Genomic DNA, 17798 nt, shown 5'->3' with positions numbered 1-17798 from the left:
TCAAGATCAAAGCCTAATTGCAACTGCAACTAAAACCTGTGAGCTGGTGGTCTTGCACGCTTCAGCTCTTGTGTATGTCCCTTGATGTCCCTTACCTGTCAAGATGGGAACTAGAGCAGGAGGTGAGGGTGGGCTGTTGAGAGGGGATGTCCAACAACTATGTGCAGATCCTTATCGAGCGTGATTATAACTCTACATAGTCACATGAGTAAAAGAGTTCTGAGAAACTGTGTTACTGCATTCTTGGTTTGTATTATGCTTAAAATGGTATGTGCTTACAGAGCTTTTAGCAGGCAGGTTTTAATATTTGGATACCTATAGCCTCTGTCCAAGGCTTACTCATTTCTAATGAGCTTAAAACCTAGTACTTAATCACCTCTGAAGAGCATTTCCACTAGAGCTGTGTGGCATAAAGCCTGAAATGGGATATTTACTGAACCCTGGAGGGGTCTTAAATTTGGAGTTCTTCTGACTCCAGCATTTAACTGGTGGTAGGTCCCAAGTGTCAGAGTCTCAGTATTGAACAGGCACTGTTAGGCTTAAGTATTTCCCGTTAGAGAAATGGACTTAGCTTGAAGACTCGTAGTATCAGTGTCTGAGTTGGTCTGTGCTGGCTCAGTCTGGATCACTGCAATCTTTATCATGTCGCTAAATTCTCAGTATCTATAAGATGCTTGAAAGTAATGGTGCCTAATCCAGCCTGCAGTAATACTAGGTATCTGCGAAGCAAAAATCTGTTACCTGTTTCATTCAGCCTTAAAGATAGTTCTACGTGCGGATAATGGGCATTAGGGCATGCAAGGGTAGGAGGGGCCTTAGGCTGCTACTTGTAGAACAGAATGTTCCTATCCTCTACAGCAAGGCTTACAGTAAACTACGTGGGGGTGCTTGGTGGGCTTTAACTGGATTACCCAAGAAAGTATGAGGTAAAATCATGGAAGGAGGCTATCCCCATTGTAAATGTCTCTGGAATGACTTTGTAATACTGAATCCTTCTTTTCAGAAGAAGGCAACCTTAGTTTGAGAGTACTGCTTGCCTAAGAAACATAATAAAAAATAAAACTTTAGTAGCAATTGAGAGGCCTCATGTTCACTTTTATGAAAATAAACTGTAAAATCTCTCTAATATGTACAAACGTCAGTAAAGACCTGGAGCACCTTCACCTGAGGCCTTTTAAGATACGTAGCTAAATGCTTGCTACCTCTTGTAATAAAGTTTTCTTAATTCTGTGCTTGAGGAAGGGGTAAAGGTGCTTTAAAATAACATAGTCCAGATTGTCTTGGCAGGTTTGTTCCACCCAGGATAGAAGTAATGCTGGCTGATGTCCCTTTATTTGGTGGTAGGCAGATTCCACTCATGTTATATACAATCATAAGGAGTGTGCCTCTTGCACTGCTTCCATGTTACAGGAGCACGTATGATCTGATGAGGATACTTACCGCTCCCCTGGTAGCAGGAACAGTCTTCAGTGTTTCCAGACTGCTAAAACATGAAGCGTTGTCATCATTCACTGAGGCTTGCATTATTCACATGGCCATCCTTTAGGAAATACTGACATTTTGCCTTTAAAAGATGTGAGTTCACTAATAACGACAGTGACACTCATGCATAGTTTAACATTACGTTTTCTGAAAGCTGTACTAGATTTTGTAACAGTTAAAATGGGAAATCTTAATTCCATAACTTTCATGCAGAATCTTACTTATCTTAGTGAAGATACCCAAAGTGTTATTCTTCAACATGGACCAGATCTTGGAGTGAATAACCTTGGGCTTAAAGCTGAACTGAAGTAGGCTAATGCCTCAAGATTCTCACCATGCAGAATGAGTGGCCAGAGGCTGTCTCTTAAAGAGTAGGTCAAGCTGAAGCACACTAATTGAGGAGAGGCTTTGAAGAGGGTGTGTTTCTACTTCAGTACTTTGGAAATACATCCGAGTTTGGATTAATTAAATCGAGTTAGGAACTTGGCTAGGCTGCAGTTAAATCTCTTGACTGCTCTTGTGACACTTAACTTAATCAGTCTCTTAGAATGGACTGTACTCTATTGGTAGACGGACTCGGATTGTGCTCAACATTAAAGTGCTCAAGTGTCTACTATGTGAACATGTAATTTGTCACAATAAGTGGTCGTTGTCCAGGCTAGAGCATGTGACCAAGAACAGTGGAATGAGAGCCCATCACTTATTCCTCTGTTGTTTGAGGTTGCAGAAGTCGATGGAGCTACAACTTGCATGTTTAATGGGTACTAAAACTTTCTGCATTACATATGAAAAGAACAGGAGTTGTCTTGAAATGGAAACGTCTTTCCTTACTGACACAGAAGCCTGTAAGAGCTGCATGCCCAGTGGACTTGCTTTCAAAACTCTAGTTGCAAGCAGCTTCTGATGCTCTCATGCCTCAGCTTTGATTCTCTTTTGGAATGAATGGCACCTACTGAAGTTTAGTAGTGTGTGTTGAAGTATTTACCTATAAAGCGAGGTGTTAGCTGAATGGGTCTCAATTTTGCTGAGACATGCTTGTGGGAGGGACTAAACATCTTTTTACACGTGCATACATTTGGCTTGTATTGCATTACTGAAACTCAAGTCTGTAGAGATTAGCAGTTACTGAGCTGAATAGCTCTTCGTTAGTGAGCTGAGCAGAAAACAAAACAATTCCTGAGGCATTCTTGGGCACCGAATGTGGACTTACCACACTTCTAGGTATCTCTGGTACATACCCAATTTATGATTTAGGGAGCAGTTTTACAGGAGCTGTAAAAAGCCATGATCAGTCAAAGCAAAACAGACTAAAACGCTGTTTGTGACACCATTGTGGGACTTGTTGCCCAAGGGGTTTAGTCTACTGTATGAAGGTCCTGGTGGTATGTATTAAAGGAGTCTAATGACTTGGTGATGCTGGTGGTAGTTTCTATCCTGTCTCCTTGAGGGCAGTCATTTTTCACTTGCAGTGCACTGAAAAGCAGTATAAGTTAATCCCTTAAGAAGCTTCAGTGAAGCTGATACAGTTCCTCTGCTTGAAAAACATTGCTCTAGGGCATAAAGCAGGTGCTCAGGCTTGTCACAGTTACTGTTACATAAAATGCAGCTTGCATACATACCAAGCTGGGGTGTGCTGCACAGGTAAATCTGATTTAGCGGGGACTGATTGAAACAGTGGTACGCATTCACTGCCACCTCCCCCTGTGAACCTGAAATTGGAAGTGAATGGAAACTAAGTTAACACAAAAGGATGAAAATGAGTAATAGCCATCTTCTAGGGCAGTCTATTCAGTGGCACAAAATGACTTTAAGTTACATTGAGAGTAACTGCTTTGTACCTACTGTCATATGATTGAGCACAAGTTATGTTTTTGAGAGTTGGACATAAGGCTGGAGGGGGCCTTCATTGAAATCCCTGCCTTTGTTGTCGAGCCAAATGGTGTGACATCTTGGGCAAGGGGGGGTGGAATGACTGGTTATTTTAACACATCTTTCTTAGCTTTTGCTGGTAAGAATTAGATTCTAAGTAGCAAGATGAACAAGCCCACTTGTAAAAATAGGCCATTTGAGACCTGCTATGTAGACTTCATTTCATAACATCGCTAGGACTGGATTGCATAAGGGTAATTGGTTCTTTCCATAAGACCCACTGATGCTTTACGTTGTAATTCTGCCACTTAAGTTTTTATTATCAAGTTTACCAGCCTCGCTGAATCTAGAAGAATGATGCTACTGATAGTATACAGCCTATCACATTACTAGAACCAGGATAAGCAATAAATGCTTAAGTTAAAACTCCTTTTAGTTTGCGGCAATAATACAACTTTGGAATGTCTTTAGGACTTCAATACTGAGAATTGTGTAGTTTTTACCTATGGAACAAAGAGAATCAGAAGATAAATCGTAGTTCCATACTATACACTGTTGTCAGAGAAATACCCCAGTCTTGCATGTCCTTCTGGAGAAGACTTTAGACATAGAGGCTTGAGTTAGACCTTCAGCATGGGAAGGATAATAAAGCACTCTTCCATCTTTCTAGCTCCAAAATTTGGGCATTAACCCAGCAAACATTGGATTCAGTACCTTAACAATGGAATCTGACAAGTTCATCTGCATCAGGGAGAAAGTGGGAGAGCAGGCACAAGTAGTGATAATTGACATGAGCGATCCAACAACACCCATCAGACGTCCAATTTCTGCCGAAAGTGCCATCATGAATCCAGCCTCTAAAGTAATTGCGCTAAAAGGTGAGTAAACCTTTATTATTGCGGTGTGAAACCTGCTGTTTAGCTGTATTACTGCTTATGTATGCTCTTAAGATTTATGTGAACTTTCTAAGAAGAATGTACATGAGGATAAGAATTCTCGCCTGAACTTGCATGCTGTATTTTTGGCAGTGGATTTTTTAGTAATCTTTGAATGATTTGCCTCCAAGTAGGTGTGAGATACTTGGGCTTGGCACTGCAGCCTCCTATTCTCACAGGGGACCAGGTCAACACATGGTATACTTTCCCTTTAAACAGGTGTTGTAAACATAATAGACACTTGTAAAGATGAATAATCGTGTTAAGCCATTCTTACTCTCGGCTCTGTCCTGGCCCTTCCTTGTAGCTCTGAAGAGCTTACTAGATAACAACAGAATGTCATAAGAATGGCCAGTAACTGTGAAAGTCTGAATGTACAAGTGTGTTAATTTTGGCAATCATGAGATCTTGCAGATAGAAGACCTCTGCTTACCAGTACCTGTGGTGTTGATACTGCCTTTAAGTAGCACTCTGAGCTCAAAGAAATAACTTTTAAATATGTCTCTGGCTCTTCTTAAATGACCAGCTTCTGGTATTTAATCTCAATGACTGTTACTGACTATGTACTTTTCTTCCTGCATCTTATCTAAACAGATGGTGAGTGAACTTTGTCATGACATTTCATGTTTGGTAGTACAGAATGGTCTAATCTCATAAAAAGTACTGAACTTTAAGGTAGCCATTTGACAGTTCACTTCATAGCCAGGTGGGGGATCTTAATCCTCAACTGGTATTACAGTGAAAATGTTCTCCATTGGCTTGTTGCTAACCATTTGGCTGCTTTGACTATTGACTGTACCAAGTGAAGGAGAAGAGTGTGCTCTTAATGTTCGTGTGTATGTGTGTGTACATATATATATGATGGAAGTACAGTTGATAGACAAAACCAAGTTGCAATATTTTTATGAGAGACCTCTGCTAGCATGTCCTGTGTGCTATTCATTTCTGCCTAAGTGTGTTTTTTATTGTGAAAAATCATGGTGAAATTACTTAGGGGTCCAAGAAATAACTCCTTAGAACTGGCACAAAACCAATAATATCTTGTCTTTGTTCTCAGGCTCATACTGACATTAGGGGAAAACTAATGTGTTAATGTTTGACTTCAGCTGAATCTGTGATCCAGCGAAGATGCTTATACGTTTTGCAAAGGACTGCCTTGCCTGGGGTGTGGGTAGAGATATAAGTGAAAAAATAATTTCAGATCTGTTAAGAGTTCACTGTCCTTAGTCTTGGACCCCTTTAAACAAACCATATTGGCAAGGAAAGTGCCTTCTGTACACTAGCAGAGCTTCACCTAGCTCGTAAAAGGAAAATATATCATCTGGTTTTAAAACTAACCTACTAACTAAATGGATTATTGTCAGATTTAAAGAATATAACTTTATTCTTGCCAGTGTTAAGACTTGCTCAAAAGGAGTATTGTTCTGTCCATGCAGAGTGAATAAGCTTGTCCTCTGAACAGATAAAGTTGAGTGAATGATGTCACTTTGACATGCAAAGTTTTGTTGTCAGGTATTGCAAACTTAATGATCTCTTCTTCTATCAATAATCTAATGACCAAAGGGTTGGATAGAAAAGAGGATGAACAGAGCTGCCTAACCAGTATGTTGTTACCCACAATAACTAGCAGAACTACAGTGAACTGCACTGTAGTCTGTCCCTCCAGGCTTTCCCTGCTGATTGATTGAGGCTTCAGTAGCCAAAACTGTTGCATATGGTGACTCAGTGTGCCATGATTGGGAGTTGCTCATAATCTGAGGATTATTGAGCAATAAACGTACAAAGCCATCCTCAGGAAAAGAAATGAAATGGTTCTTGACTTAAACTGAAGTACAGTATGCACAATTTCATTTCTGGATTGCATGTGGCATTCTCCTGGTGTACCAAGGTTTATGCTTTGTCCTTGTGTTCATGATTCTCTCGCTTTGCTCTATTCTGAGAGTACTCCCCAGTTGGTGTTAAGTGGAGAATGCAGCACTCAGGGGTGCTTCCATTTTTTGTGGAATGGAGAAACTTCATGCTCCAGTGAACTGAAATGTAAATTCTCGTGCCAGTGTTCAAAAAGTGAATCTGCTTACTTGACTACACCTGTAGAGAATAGTCTAAGTAGAATGATCAGTCTGGTAGCTTGATCAGAAAAACTTATGTAAGAGTTTTGTCTTTGGCCTAAGATAGCATTCAAGTAGATGTTACTCACACTTGCCCTCACTATGACTTCATAGCAGGTGCTGTGCTCTCTTAATCCAAATAACAGATTTTTTTTTTTTGTAGTTTAAATACAGTTTAGAGTTCTGAAGTTTGAAGTTGTTGTCACACTTAAGAAATTGTATTGCTATGGCTCCTGTGGCACCCGACATCCAGAGCTAGCTGCCTGATGAAGCTTCTAAAGCCATTTCCAACTGTAACACGTCAGTCAAGTTGAGTCTAGAAAAGAGACAAGCATGAACTTCTCGCTTGTTTTAGTAGCTTACTGGTTTCTTCTGTGTTCATAAAACTAGGAAGGACATCCTGCTTCCTCTTCAGGAAAACTGACTTTGAGAGCAGTTTCTGTATGGACATACTGGTATTCCTGTTTAGATGGTGACTAGAGCCCTTCCTGAACTACTTGTCTGCCTTTTGCATGTGAGGCTGCACACTGCAGAAGTTCCAAAATCAATCCCTTGGTAGCACCACTCCACTGTTGGACAAATTGTTGTCCAATACAATAAATATGCTGTTGCCAACTGTCAGTTTACAGCTGGTGTTAGGCCTAGGTTTATTGCTTTTGTATAATACAGCAACTGCATGTGCAGAGCAAGGTGGTCAGAAACAGGCTGCTTTTGGTCCCAGGAAAGCTAGCAAGCTGTCCTAGGAACTAGCTGATCAGGTGAACTGTTCTTTGAGCGCTTAATCCAGGGAGTGTAAATGCTGCATGCGGTAGCTCTGAAGTCTTGAGTTGTTTCTTGGCACTGCATTAAACTAATATGATTTATTTACTGTATAAATTATGCTAAAACCTTACAGAGCAGTCAGAGATGCATATTAGCTTAGGGTTAGTATCTTTTGAAAATGATTCCTCAGAGGCCAGCAGCCTTCGTCTATCAAAACCTCCCAGTAGAAGGAACCTCTACCAGTTTGACAGTCAGAAGTGTTACTAGCAGGGAAAACACTTCTGAAATGTGGATAGAAATAACGGCATTACAAGCCAATACTCTAGCAGTCTGAGTGGGTGTCTTGTGAACAGAAAACAATATTCCTAGAGCTGAGTTGTCTTATCTGCAGTGAAGTAAAACATCACTTTGACTTCCTGAAAGGAATAGAGTTCCTTGTTCTTTAAAGGTTGCTTCAATTAACATTAGTTTTAAGTCTACCCTTACTAGCTGCTGCTGGTAGTTAAAAGGAAAACTAAAGTCAAGCTTATACCTGCCATATATATACCTGAATCATGAAGCAGTAACCTTAACTGAAACTAAAGCTCCAAACTTCTCTGTGATCTTTCTGAACTTTTGACTGGCCTCTTCAATAGGCACTTGTTGTATTACTGTTGTACAGAGGTCTCCATCTCCTAGTTAACTGCACAGTTCATTCAACAGAAAAACAGAATGGAAGTTGTGGCCTTTGTCTATCTCAGGAGCTGTTGCAAGTCTCGTGCTGTTGGACTCCGTTCGGGTCATCTGCAGCAGCTACTAAATTGACACAAAGTGGAGCCATTCCTTCTATTAATTATACTGAATGACATCTACTAGACACCTATAACTTGGTATACCAGTGCTGCTACCTAAACCAGAGTTAACACAAGCTCTGTAGCTTAGGCTGTCTTTTAACTACAGCTTATAGTTAATTAACATGTCTATGCTTATCAGTTGTTGGAATGTCCATGTCGGTGTCCATAAGAAGTAGACTTTTTTTGCTTTAGGGATGGTAGACATGTTGGGAGCGGGGAGGGGATTCTGTTTGATATGAGTTGATTACCAAAGGAGACTCAGATGTGACGGGACACTAGCCCTGTCTGTAACATCACTGGAACAGTGGGTTAAACAGGGTGCTTGTAAATAGGCAGACTACAGAATGGCCATTGTGGTAAATCTATGATGTTTCTTGGGTTTTGTCATGCTAGCTGGGAAAACACTTCAGATCTTTAACATTGAGATGAAAAGTAAAATGAAAGCCCACACGATGGCAGAGGAAGTGATCTTCTGGAAATGGATATCTGTGAATACAGTTGCCTTGGTGACAGAGACAGCAGTCTACCACTGGAGCATGGAGGGAGAATCACAACCCCAAAAGATGTTTGACAGGCATGCTAGTCTTGCAGGCTGCCAAATCATCAATTACAGAACAGATGAACACCAAAAATGGCTGCTGCTGATAGGAATTTCAGCACAGGTAAGTTACCTGGAAATAGCATGCTATGAAAACAATCGGGAGACCTGTGACCCCACTTGACCTAATAGCTGCTGTAGTTTCTTAACTTTGGTTTCTATAGATCAAAAATTCAAAAATATCTTTTGCGTAGGAATAACCTGACCTTTAATACGATTAAAGCATTGGAGGAGGGGATGAGAGGCATTTGCTGTTTTCTAGTTCACTGTCCCAAAGGTCTTGCTATAAACATTTGGAATCTTATCTCTAAAACCTGACCTTTCTTTTTTCTAGCAAAATCGTGTGGTTGGTGCAATGCAGCTGTACTCAGTTGACAGAAAAGTCTCCCAACCTATAGAGGGCCATGCAGCAGCTTTTGCAGAATTCAAAATAGAGGGAAATGCCAAACCTTCTACCCTCTTCTGTTTTGCTGTGAGGAGTCCTGCAGGGGGCAAGGTAAAGTCTGTTCTGCTGTAGCAGAACTCGGTACTAATAGAACTTCAGTGATCACACAATTTAGCGTATGCTCTCTGAAGAACAGCTTGGGAACCATGTATGCAGCATATTTGGTCAGTATCAAAACTGCTTGCTTTCAATGAGATAGAAACTGCAAATAGTCTGAGTTGCTTGGGTGAAACTTAAACATAAGAACAAATGTAGATGCAATGAGAACAGAGCTTGGGGTGCTAAGGCATCAATTTATGCCCATGTGGTGTTTTGTGTGTATGAAGTTAAGTCATTAAGCAGCCTCTGATGTCTTGAATCCAGTACAGAAAGAGACTAGATAACCCTTAGTGCTGTAGGTACCTTGTTTGCATCAAACTGATAGTGGAATTCAGTAGCAGTTTAATATGCTACAACTGCTGAGCAGTCTGTAAAGAGCTAAGGTAACACTAAAATGTCTTGAGCTTTCTAGTCTTGTCCTGCACAAATTGTTGATTAATTGACAAGTCTCACTCGAGATATCTTGAACTAATTGTTTTGAATAGAAATACAGTCTGCTTTCATAGAAAGCATGGGGTTTTTATCGATTTCTGAAGAACTTGTCCCTCTAATAAATATCTGGAGCATAGCTACCCAGAGGGTGTTGGTTCAGGATTGGGCAGGTGACTTCAGTAGCATATCTGAAGAGAGGAAGTTATTTCATGTGGCTGGACTTTCAGGCAGTCTTGTGACATGTACTCTTTTCTTCCTAGCTACACATAATTGAAGTAGGTCAGCCAGCTACTGGAAATCAGCCGTTCGTTAAGAAAGCTGTTGATGTGTTTTTCCCACCTGAGGCACAGACTGACTTTCCTGTGGCAATGCAGGTAAATGTTTGACCCCCAAAAAATCAACCTTATAGCCTGGCAAGTAGCTGCCATCTCTGTCATGAAGAATGCTTTCTGCTAGTGCTTTGCTGCCATTCCTCCTAGTTCTGGGAGGGGTGTTAATAGGTTTGTGGGAGGTACTCTGGTCATTAAACCAGTAACTCAAACACAAATTATAGGCTGTTCCAGTATTTGTCCAGATATGTCAACTTAAGGTTGCATTTAAAAAAAAAAAAAAGAAAAAAGAAAAGAAAAAAAAACAAACCACAAACAAAAAGCCCCAATAAAACTTCTTACCAACCCATCCTTCCTAACTACAACACAGACCCAAAAAAACGTCAGTAGTGTCTTCTGGTAGAATGTCTCTAACATTGCTTTGGCTATTGAACTTCCTACTGATGTTCATAGTTCTAGATGAGAATGTTATGGTGCTTGATGTAGCTTCATATGAAAGTGGGATTTCATCTGCAGCAGATCTCGCTGTTAAGAGACAAATGGAGCAGGGAGTCCTGTGTCAGCATACCTCCTGTAGCAGCAGCACAGAAAAGGCAATTTGGCACATTAATGGGAGGTTCTTTAGGAAAGAACATAGCTGGCTGCCTTGACAGACCAAACTTCACTTATTATGTCTGCAGGACTAGAAATTGTGTAATAAAAGCAAACTATCTCAGAGCATGCAACTGCTGACCAGTCTAATAGACCAGCTTCATAAATGAACCTGTCTACATGGCAGGATTCATGTGGCTCTGTACTTCAGCTTGAGGCTTAATTAACAACACATCTGAAGACTTGTTCCAAAATGAAATTACTTGTTTGTCTGAAGACCATTTTGGCTTGAAAGCGTCCCCAGTTTAAGTGACTTGACAGGTAAACTGGAGTACTCAGTAACTGAACTTGGTTTAGGTTCTGCTGGTGCTTTGGGTAGGCCTTGTTTGAAGAGAGTGAGATTATCTCAGTATTCCTGGACAGAAACTTGTACTGGCATATCTAGACTAGAATGCTAATTATGCCCAAACTTTCTCCCTCAGCCTGGCTCATTAGGACGAGTATGTCCTTTGCTGCAGATGAGTTTTAATTTCCCTTCAACCTCTATTCAATAGAGCCATGGGTCCAAATGGTCAGCAAAGCTGTTCGTTGCTTTGAGTCTGTAAGGAAGAAGCCCAAAGCTATATTTGTTCTTAGTGTCAGTGCAAAGGCATGTCACTGCAGTACTGTCTTGTGACTAGGCTAAAGGCAGCTGTCTTAACTGTTCCAGTCTTAGTCTTGACTAATAAGAACTCATCTTTTGACAGATTGGAATTAAGCATGGTGTTATCTACCTGATCACAAAGTATGGATATATTCACATGTATGACTTGGAGTCTGGAGTGTGCATCTACATGAACCGCATTAGTGCTGATACTATCTTTGTCACAGCTCCTCATGAACCTACCTCAGGCATTATTGGTGTGAACAAAAAAGGACAGGTAACAAATCCAGCATTCTGTTTTTGAGCCTTCTAAAGCTCAGATGGAAGGTAACAAACCTAATGTGTGACTTGATGCAACAAATGTCACGGAAGGGAGCAAGTAACTATTTGATTAGTCAGTTTTTCACCTCTCTTAGTACAGAACTGCTTGGGGAGGAACTTGTTTTTTTAATAATCTACTACATTAATGGGCTGCATAGCCATTTGGTTGCTATATTTCATAGTAGTTGTGGAAAGGACAGTACTCCTCAATATGCCTTTTGTCCTTTCCAGGTGCTTTCCGTATGTGTTGAGGAAGACAACATAGTGAACTATGCTACGAATGTTCTCCAGAATCCTGACTTGGGACTGCGTATGGCCATACGTAGTAATCTAGCTGGGGCAGAGGAATTATTTGCCAGAAAGTTCAACACACTGTTTGCTCAAGGAAGCTATGCAGATGCTGCTAAAGTAGCTGCATCTGCACCAAAGGTAGGTAACTCCAAAGGTAAAGCTTCAAAGTCATGAGGATTTGCATTAGCTTAGTGGACTTGCTTAGCTCACTTGCATTTCAGTACTAGACATTCAAAAACTAAAGTGCTGCAATACTAGCTTTAGTTCTCTGCAGTTCGGCTGTTCTAATACATTCTCTTGTATCCCATAAAGAAGCCTCTGTTATACATTTCCAACCACAGACTGAACTTGCTCTGGTCACTGACTTCTTGCTAGAATGTCATTGGTTTGATGGAGATCTCCACCCTGAAGGCTTAAGAGTAGATGCTTCAGCATATAGCTTAACACCTGTTTTTTAACTAATACTATGCAGCCTTCACTAATTAAACGTTGCTTTTCTCTATCTTGTGCCTCTTCAGGGGATACTACGTACTAGTGATACAATCAGGAAGTTCCAGAGTGTACCAGCTCAGCCTGGGCAGGCCTCTCCCCTGCTCCAGTACTTTGGAATATTGCTTGACCAGGGACAGCTGAACAAGTTTGAGTCTTTGGAGCTCTGTCGCCCTGTCCTACAGCAGGGTCGCAAGCAGCTGTTGGAGAAGTGGCTAAAGGAAGACAAGGTAGGCTCAATTATGACACTGGCTTAATTCCGTTGCTTTGTAACAACTGAGTGTGAACAATACTTTTGTTGATACTACATCTCTGAATTCTTCTGCTTGACAAAATACCACTTCTGACTTCAGCTGGAGTGCTCAGAGGAGCTGGGAGACTTGGTGAAGACTGCTGACCCAACCCTTGCACTCAGTGTCTATCTTCGTGCCAATGTGCCAAACAAAGTGATTCAGTGCTTTGCTGAAACTGGTCAATTCCAGAAAATAGTGCTGTATGCTAAAAAGGTAAAGTTGTTTATCACAAACTGATAGACTCTATCTTATGTTTAACGTGTACATTCTCAAGCTATCTTCCATGAGATAACTTTGATTCCTGTCACTTAAAACTGATAAGTAGGTTAAGATTGAGAAACAATGTTTTCTTCATTGTCATAGTGCAAATCATAGTGTATGACTAAGGTCTGAGCAGTCTGCAAGAAGCTAAATTCAGAACATGCAGAATTTTATGAACTGTCAAATTAATGGACTGGCTTAAGCTTATTCTAGAGAACAAAGATTCTTCCTAGATTCATAAGATACTTTTTTTTGGACAGATTACAAAATTTGCCTGGAGTCCAGTTGTAAGTTTAGGACCTCACTTGCTAGATAGTGCCTTAAGAATGTTGAAAGATTTGTTCCTAGCAGTTTTCTTACCTAGCAAGAGAAATGCCCTGATGCAAGTTCAGTTACTAAGTAGCTGAATACTGAATTTCTGTGTTGACAGACAAGCAATGCTTTTGTCTGAGAACTCCTGGAAGATGGGGGATGGGCATGGCAACCTCACAGCAGCTCATAGTGCCTGTGCTAAAGAATCTGAAGACTTAAGAGATGTGTAAAGCTCTCCAGATATCCAGACATGCTTGACTGTTTCTGAAATCTCTAGGTTGGCTATACCCCAGACTGGATCTTCTTACTGAGAAGTGTGATGAGAGTCAGTCCAGAGCAAGGCTTGCAGTTCTCTCAGATGCTGGTACAGGATGAGGAACCACTGGCTAACATTAACCAGGTGATGCCTACAACAAGAGTACTGGTCTCTTTCTAGACAGAGGTAATAGCATAGTACCATTTTGGGGACTGGTAAGGCCAGTTCAGGTCTCTGGTTGGCTTGGTTAAAAAAGTGTCTAAACTATTCTAGTCAAGTTTGGTTACCATTAAGCCTTTAGAGGCAAGTGTGCTCTCAAGTTCATGTGGAAGCTTTCTGGCTTATTACTGCAATATTGATAGCGAATCTGCCACAGTCTTAGCCTAAGCACTGTCCTGCTGTTGGCTTTAGTAGGGCATACATTAACTCTTCCCTGCAGAGAACTTACAGGAAGACGAACAAATAACCCCAAGTTCAGTGCTGGCTGCCAGTGGCCACTTCGGGTTAAATGGACAGAGAAATAAGGCAACAATTTGCATTATTAAATAATCAAAGCTACTTAGAAAAAGTCTTAGCTTTTCTTGTAGCAACAAGAGAGAAGGGGGAGGGATTTGCATGCTGTGTTAAAACTAAATAGAGTGGCTGGCAAAATCTGGCATAATAGCTCACAGTAATGTGCTGCTTACGTTCTGGAGAAAAAGAAAACATAGCATGAAACTTGTCTCTCCATTACCATGGTAGTAATCCTATGAAAACAAGGGAATATAGCATGCTAGGTGCTGTGATGAGCTGCCTTTCTAGCCAGGCCATTAGTATATACAGACAGATGTGCATGTGTGTATATAGACCCCCTTCTCAACTTGACCAATCTCAACAGATCGTGGATGTGTTCATGGAGAACAGTCTTATTCAGCAGTGCACATCCTTTCTGTTGGATGCCCTGAAAAATAACCGCCCCGCAGAAGGCCACCTTCAGACTCGTCTCTTGGAAATGAATTTGATTCATGCCCCACAGGTAAGACCTCTTAACCTAGTTCCTCCAAAAAGTAAAGGAGAGACAGTAGTAGGCTTGCACAAGAATATGATGTCTGATACTGATATCTATAAATAGTTTAGCAACATCAAAGACTACTAATGAGTCACTGCTGTGACTTTTCAACAATTTTTAGGCTGAGCTGCTGTGATTCTCTGACAGTCTGAATATGAAATGTAACCTCCTAGGTTGCGGATGCCATTCTTGGAAACCAAATGTTTACACACTATGATCGTGCTCATATTGCCCAGTTGTGCGAAAAGGCAGGCTTGCTCCAGCGAGCTTTGGAACACTACACGGATCTTTATGATATTAAACGTGCTGTCGTTCATACTCACCTCTTGAATCCTGAGGTAAGTCTGTTGTGTACAGAGAAAGTGAAAGCTTGAGTAAAGCGAACACTCTTTAGCATTCTGTAGCTGCTAAAATCCCTGCAGCTGCTGTAAGATGGTTTGTAGGTACCAAAGTAGGATGCGTAGCTGTGATTCAAGAACACTTGTCCAGTTAATGATTAAACTGTAATCTCTACTTTTGATGGCTTAAATCTGACCTCAGTTTCCGAGGTGGGCATTTCAAATCTTACTGCCAAACTGAATTTTTGTAGTTGTAAAGATGGTAGGTGTGTTTCTTAAGTCTTTGTTCTTAGCGCATGGAAGACTTCTCTCTAGTAGCTGAGGTAGAAACTCTGGCTAGTTGCCACATTGTAAGTCAGTCAAATCCTGTATAAGTTACTGAGCAAAATTTCTTTCTCTCTGCAGTGGCTTGTGAACTTCTTTGGCTCCCTCTCAGTTGAAGACTCTGTGGAGTGCTTGCGTGCCATGCTGTCAGCCAACATTAGGCAAAACCTACAGCTCTGTGTGCAAGTTGCTTCTAAATACCATGAGCAGCTTGGTACCCAGTCTCTTGTGGAGCTTTTTGAATCTTTCAAAAGCTATGAAGGTAAAGTATTAGAGGGAAGCAGCTTACTTGGAAGCACTACTTGATTGAAGCTGATAGTAAGGTTTGTAGCTTTTATGGGAGAAGTACTTGTCACACGGCTGGACCTTAGGATGCACTTACCAAAGTGAGCTCATCACAGTGAGTTCTAGGGATAGCTTTGTTCTAGATAGTTTCTTAACCATCTTGAGTAAAGGTCAGAAAGAAAGATGAAATCTGAAAGACGGGGAAAAAAAAAATCCTTCTGGCTTTTCCTGCAGTTGAATGAAAGCTACTCTCAGCAGGGTTGAACGAAGTCACAAGCTGAAGCCTGTAACAGTCTGCACTTGCTTCATTTACCCTTCTAACTACATTAAAAACATGTGACTCTTTCTAGGACTGTTCTATTTCTTGGGTTCCATTGTAAACTTCAGCCAGGATCCAGATGTTCACTTCAAGTACATCCAGGCAGCTTGCAAGACTGGTCAGATAAAGGAAGTGGAAAGAATCTGCCGTGAAAGTAACTGCTACAACCCAGAACGGGTGAAGAACTTTCTGAAGGTAAATATTCTGTCCAATGGATTGAGCAGTCCTCTGTGTGTTTTGCTTAGCAGCAGAACTACAGCCTTCTAATGGAAGTTAAAAACAATCTGAGGTTTAGCTGGCATGGCTGTGGGTAGTCTACTGTGTAGCTGGAATAGGAGTCTGATCGCGTTTCAGGCATATAATACGTCCTTCTAGGCTATCTCTGGGAAAACAAGCCCAAACTCACCATTCCTTTAAAACTAGCCTGTATGATATAGCTTGTACCAAACTCATTAATACGTTGTCACCTAATAAGTGAATCCAGGTTGGCAGAAGGAGAAACTGTGCTGAAATACTCAGCAGGAGCTTTATCAAGGTTATGGGCTAGACAAAGCTTATTAAAACTGGAATCAACCTGTACTACACCACCACATACTTTGTGACTGGTAAAATGGGATTTTAATGCCACTTCATTTTGCATTGTTAAGTTCTTGGCCCAGCAACTGTCTTCGGAATGGATATGTGAATTATAGTCATTTTGAAGCTAGATAAGTAGGCCTAATGTGGCACTTCACGAAGAGCCTAAACTTAAAACTCAACTGATAGATGGGCTGCATGGTATTCTTAGTGGATGACTTGCTTTTGAAGTCAGTTGTCTGCTTGGCAGTCTTAAATTTGGATGTATTGTGACTTCTAGTGCTAAGGAAACTTGGTCAGATGTTCCTGCTTTGAAAACACTTCAGCAAATGGTGGTTGCTTTTTTTTCATCAAATACAGGAGGCAAAGCTCACAGACCAGCTTCCTCTGATCATTGTCTGTGATCGATTTGACTTTGTTCATGACCTGGTGCTCTACTTATATCGCAATAACCTGCAGAAGTATATAGAGATTTATGTAACATTTCAGTAAACTAAAGCAGAATCTGCTACGTCTCTCTTATGCTCACACTTCTAGTGTAGAGGCTCTTCGGTAAGCCTTTTGTCTATTACAAACCTGTAAGTGCAGGTTCTCCTGGAGCGTATATACCAATATGTTAGTAACTTAAAATTCACTGCTCTAAAGCATAGTTTAAATTAACTAGAATTTCCCCATGCAGATTATTGGGGATGAGTTATTAGTAATGCTAACAATTAATTTTAATGATGGTGGCTTGTTCTAGGTGAATCCTAGCCGTATACCAGCAGTGGTTGGAGGACTTCTGGATGTGGATTGTTCTGAAGATGTCATTAAGAACTTGATCATGGTGGTTAGAGGCCAGTTCTCAACAGATGAGCTGGTAGCTGAAGTGGAAAAAAGAAATCGGTAACGAAAATGCTTCTCTAGACACCAGTGTTGGGCTCTCCTGACCCTGGTATACACCCAAATTGAATTGGATGCAGTTTTGCTGTACGATACAATACTAATACTGTTTTATGTTTCTTTATAGAAAAGCAGCTTATGTTTGCTAGTCAGTCTCTTGATTATTTGGGCCATATAAGAATGCCTGACAGCACTGCATGATGAATAATGTAGCTTTTGAACACTTCCTGTACAGCCAACCATGGGATGTGCCTTTGGAGTAAATCTGGATAAAAGTCTCTTGTTGTAGGCCACAGCAGGTTGTCTAATTGTGTTGTAGTTACCTGTAAAATGAGCAAATGGCTTTAAGTGCGAAGAGCTAGCTAATAGAACAGGAGTTGAAAGGAAAGATTGCAAAACTAGTAGCATCTGCAACTTTCCCTTATGTCCAACCGCAGATCTGGCCTCTACTCATTTAGGACTCATTAAAAATAACTGGCTGGTCTCCATCTGCTTTTAAGTCTGACCAGCAGACTTGCTTGAATGGAAGACCAGGCATTAATAGGTAACTGTCAAGCATACCGCAGTCTGACTTATAAACCTAAAATGTTTGCTTCTTCAAAGGCTTAAGTTGCTGTTGCCATGGCTTGAATCAAGGATTCATGAAGGCTGTGAAGAACCTGCGACTCATAATGCCT

The 17798-nt window shown here is 40.9% G+C and overlaps 1 protein-coding gene across 1 annotated transcript in view; it reads left to right on the top strand.

Moving 5' to 3' along the window:
- Window positions 1-4057: 4057 nt before the first annotated feature.
- Window positions 4058-17798, top strand: part of LOC104128942 (clathrin heavy chain 1) — a 27340-nt gene continuing 13599 nt past the window's right edge. The window contains 17 exon segments of the mRNA XM_035897194.1: window positions 4058-4229; window positions 8383-8651; window positions 8922-9083; window positions 9824-9937; window positions 11230-11403; window positions 11679-11876; window positions 12257-12457; window positions 12581-12733; window positions 13371-13493; window positions 14227-14364; window positions 14571-14735; window positions 15141-15321; window positions 15695-15858; window positions 16600-16737; window positions 16982-17124; window positions 17725-17792; window positions 17795-17798. The exon segment at window positions 17795-17798 is cut by the window's right edge and continues 115 nt beyond it. Coding sequence (XP_035753087.1) covers window positions 4073-4229; window positions 8383-8651; window positions 8922-9083; window positions 9824-9937; window positions 11230-11403; window positions 11679-11876; window positions 12257-12457; window positions 12581-12733; window positions 13371-13493; window positions 14227-14364; window positions 14571-14735; window positions 15141-15321; window positions 15695-15858; window positions 16600-16737; window positions 16982-17124; window positions 17725-17792; window positions 17795-17798 — 2552 coding nt within the window. The 5' untranslated portion in view covers window positions 4058-4072.

Source organism: Egretta garzetta, unplaced genomic scaffold (genome assembly GCF_000687185.1).
Source record: "Egretta garzetta isolate BGI_Z169 unplaced genomic scaffold, ASM68718v1 scaffold47, whole genome shotgun sequence".
NCBI lineage: Eukaryota > Metazoa > Chordata > Aves > Pelecaniformes > Ardeidae > Egretta > Egretta garzetta.
Note: the sequence above shows the minus strand (reverse complement) of the source record. Positions and strands in the feature narration are given on the sequence as shown.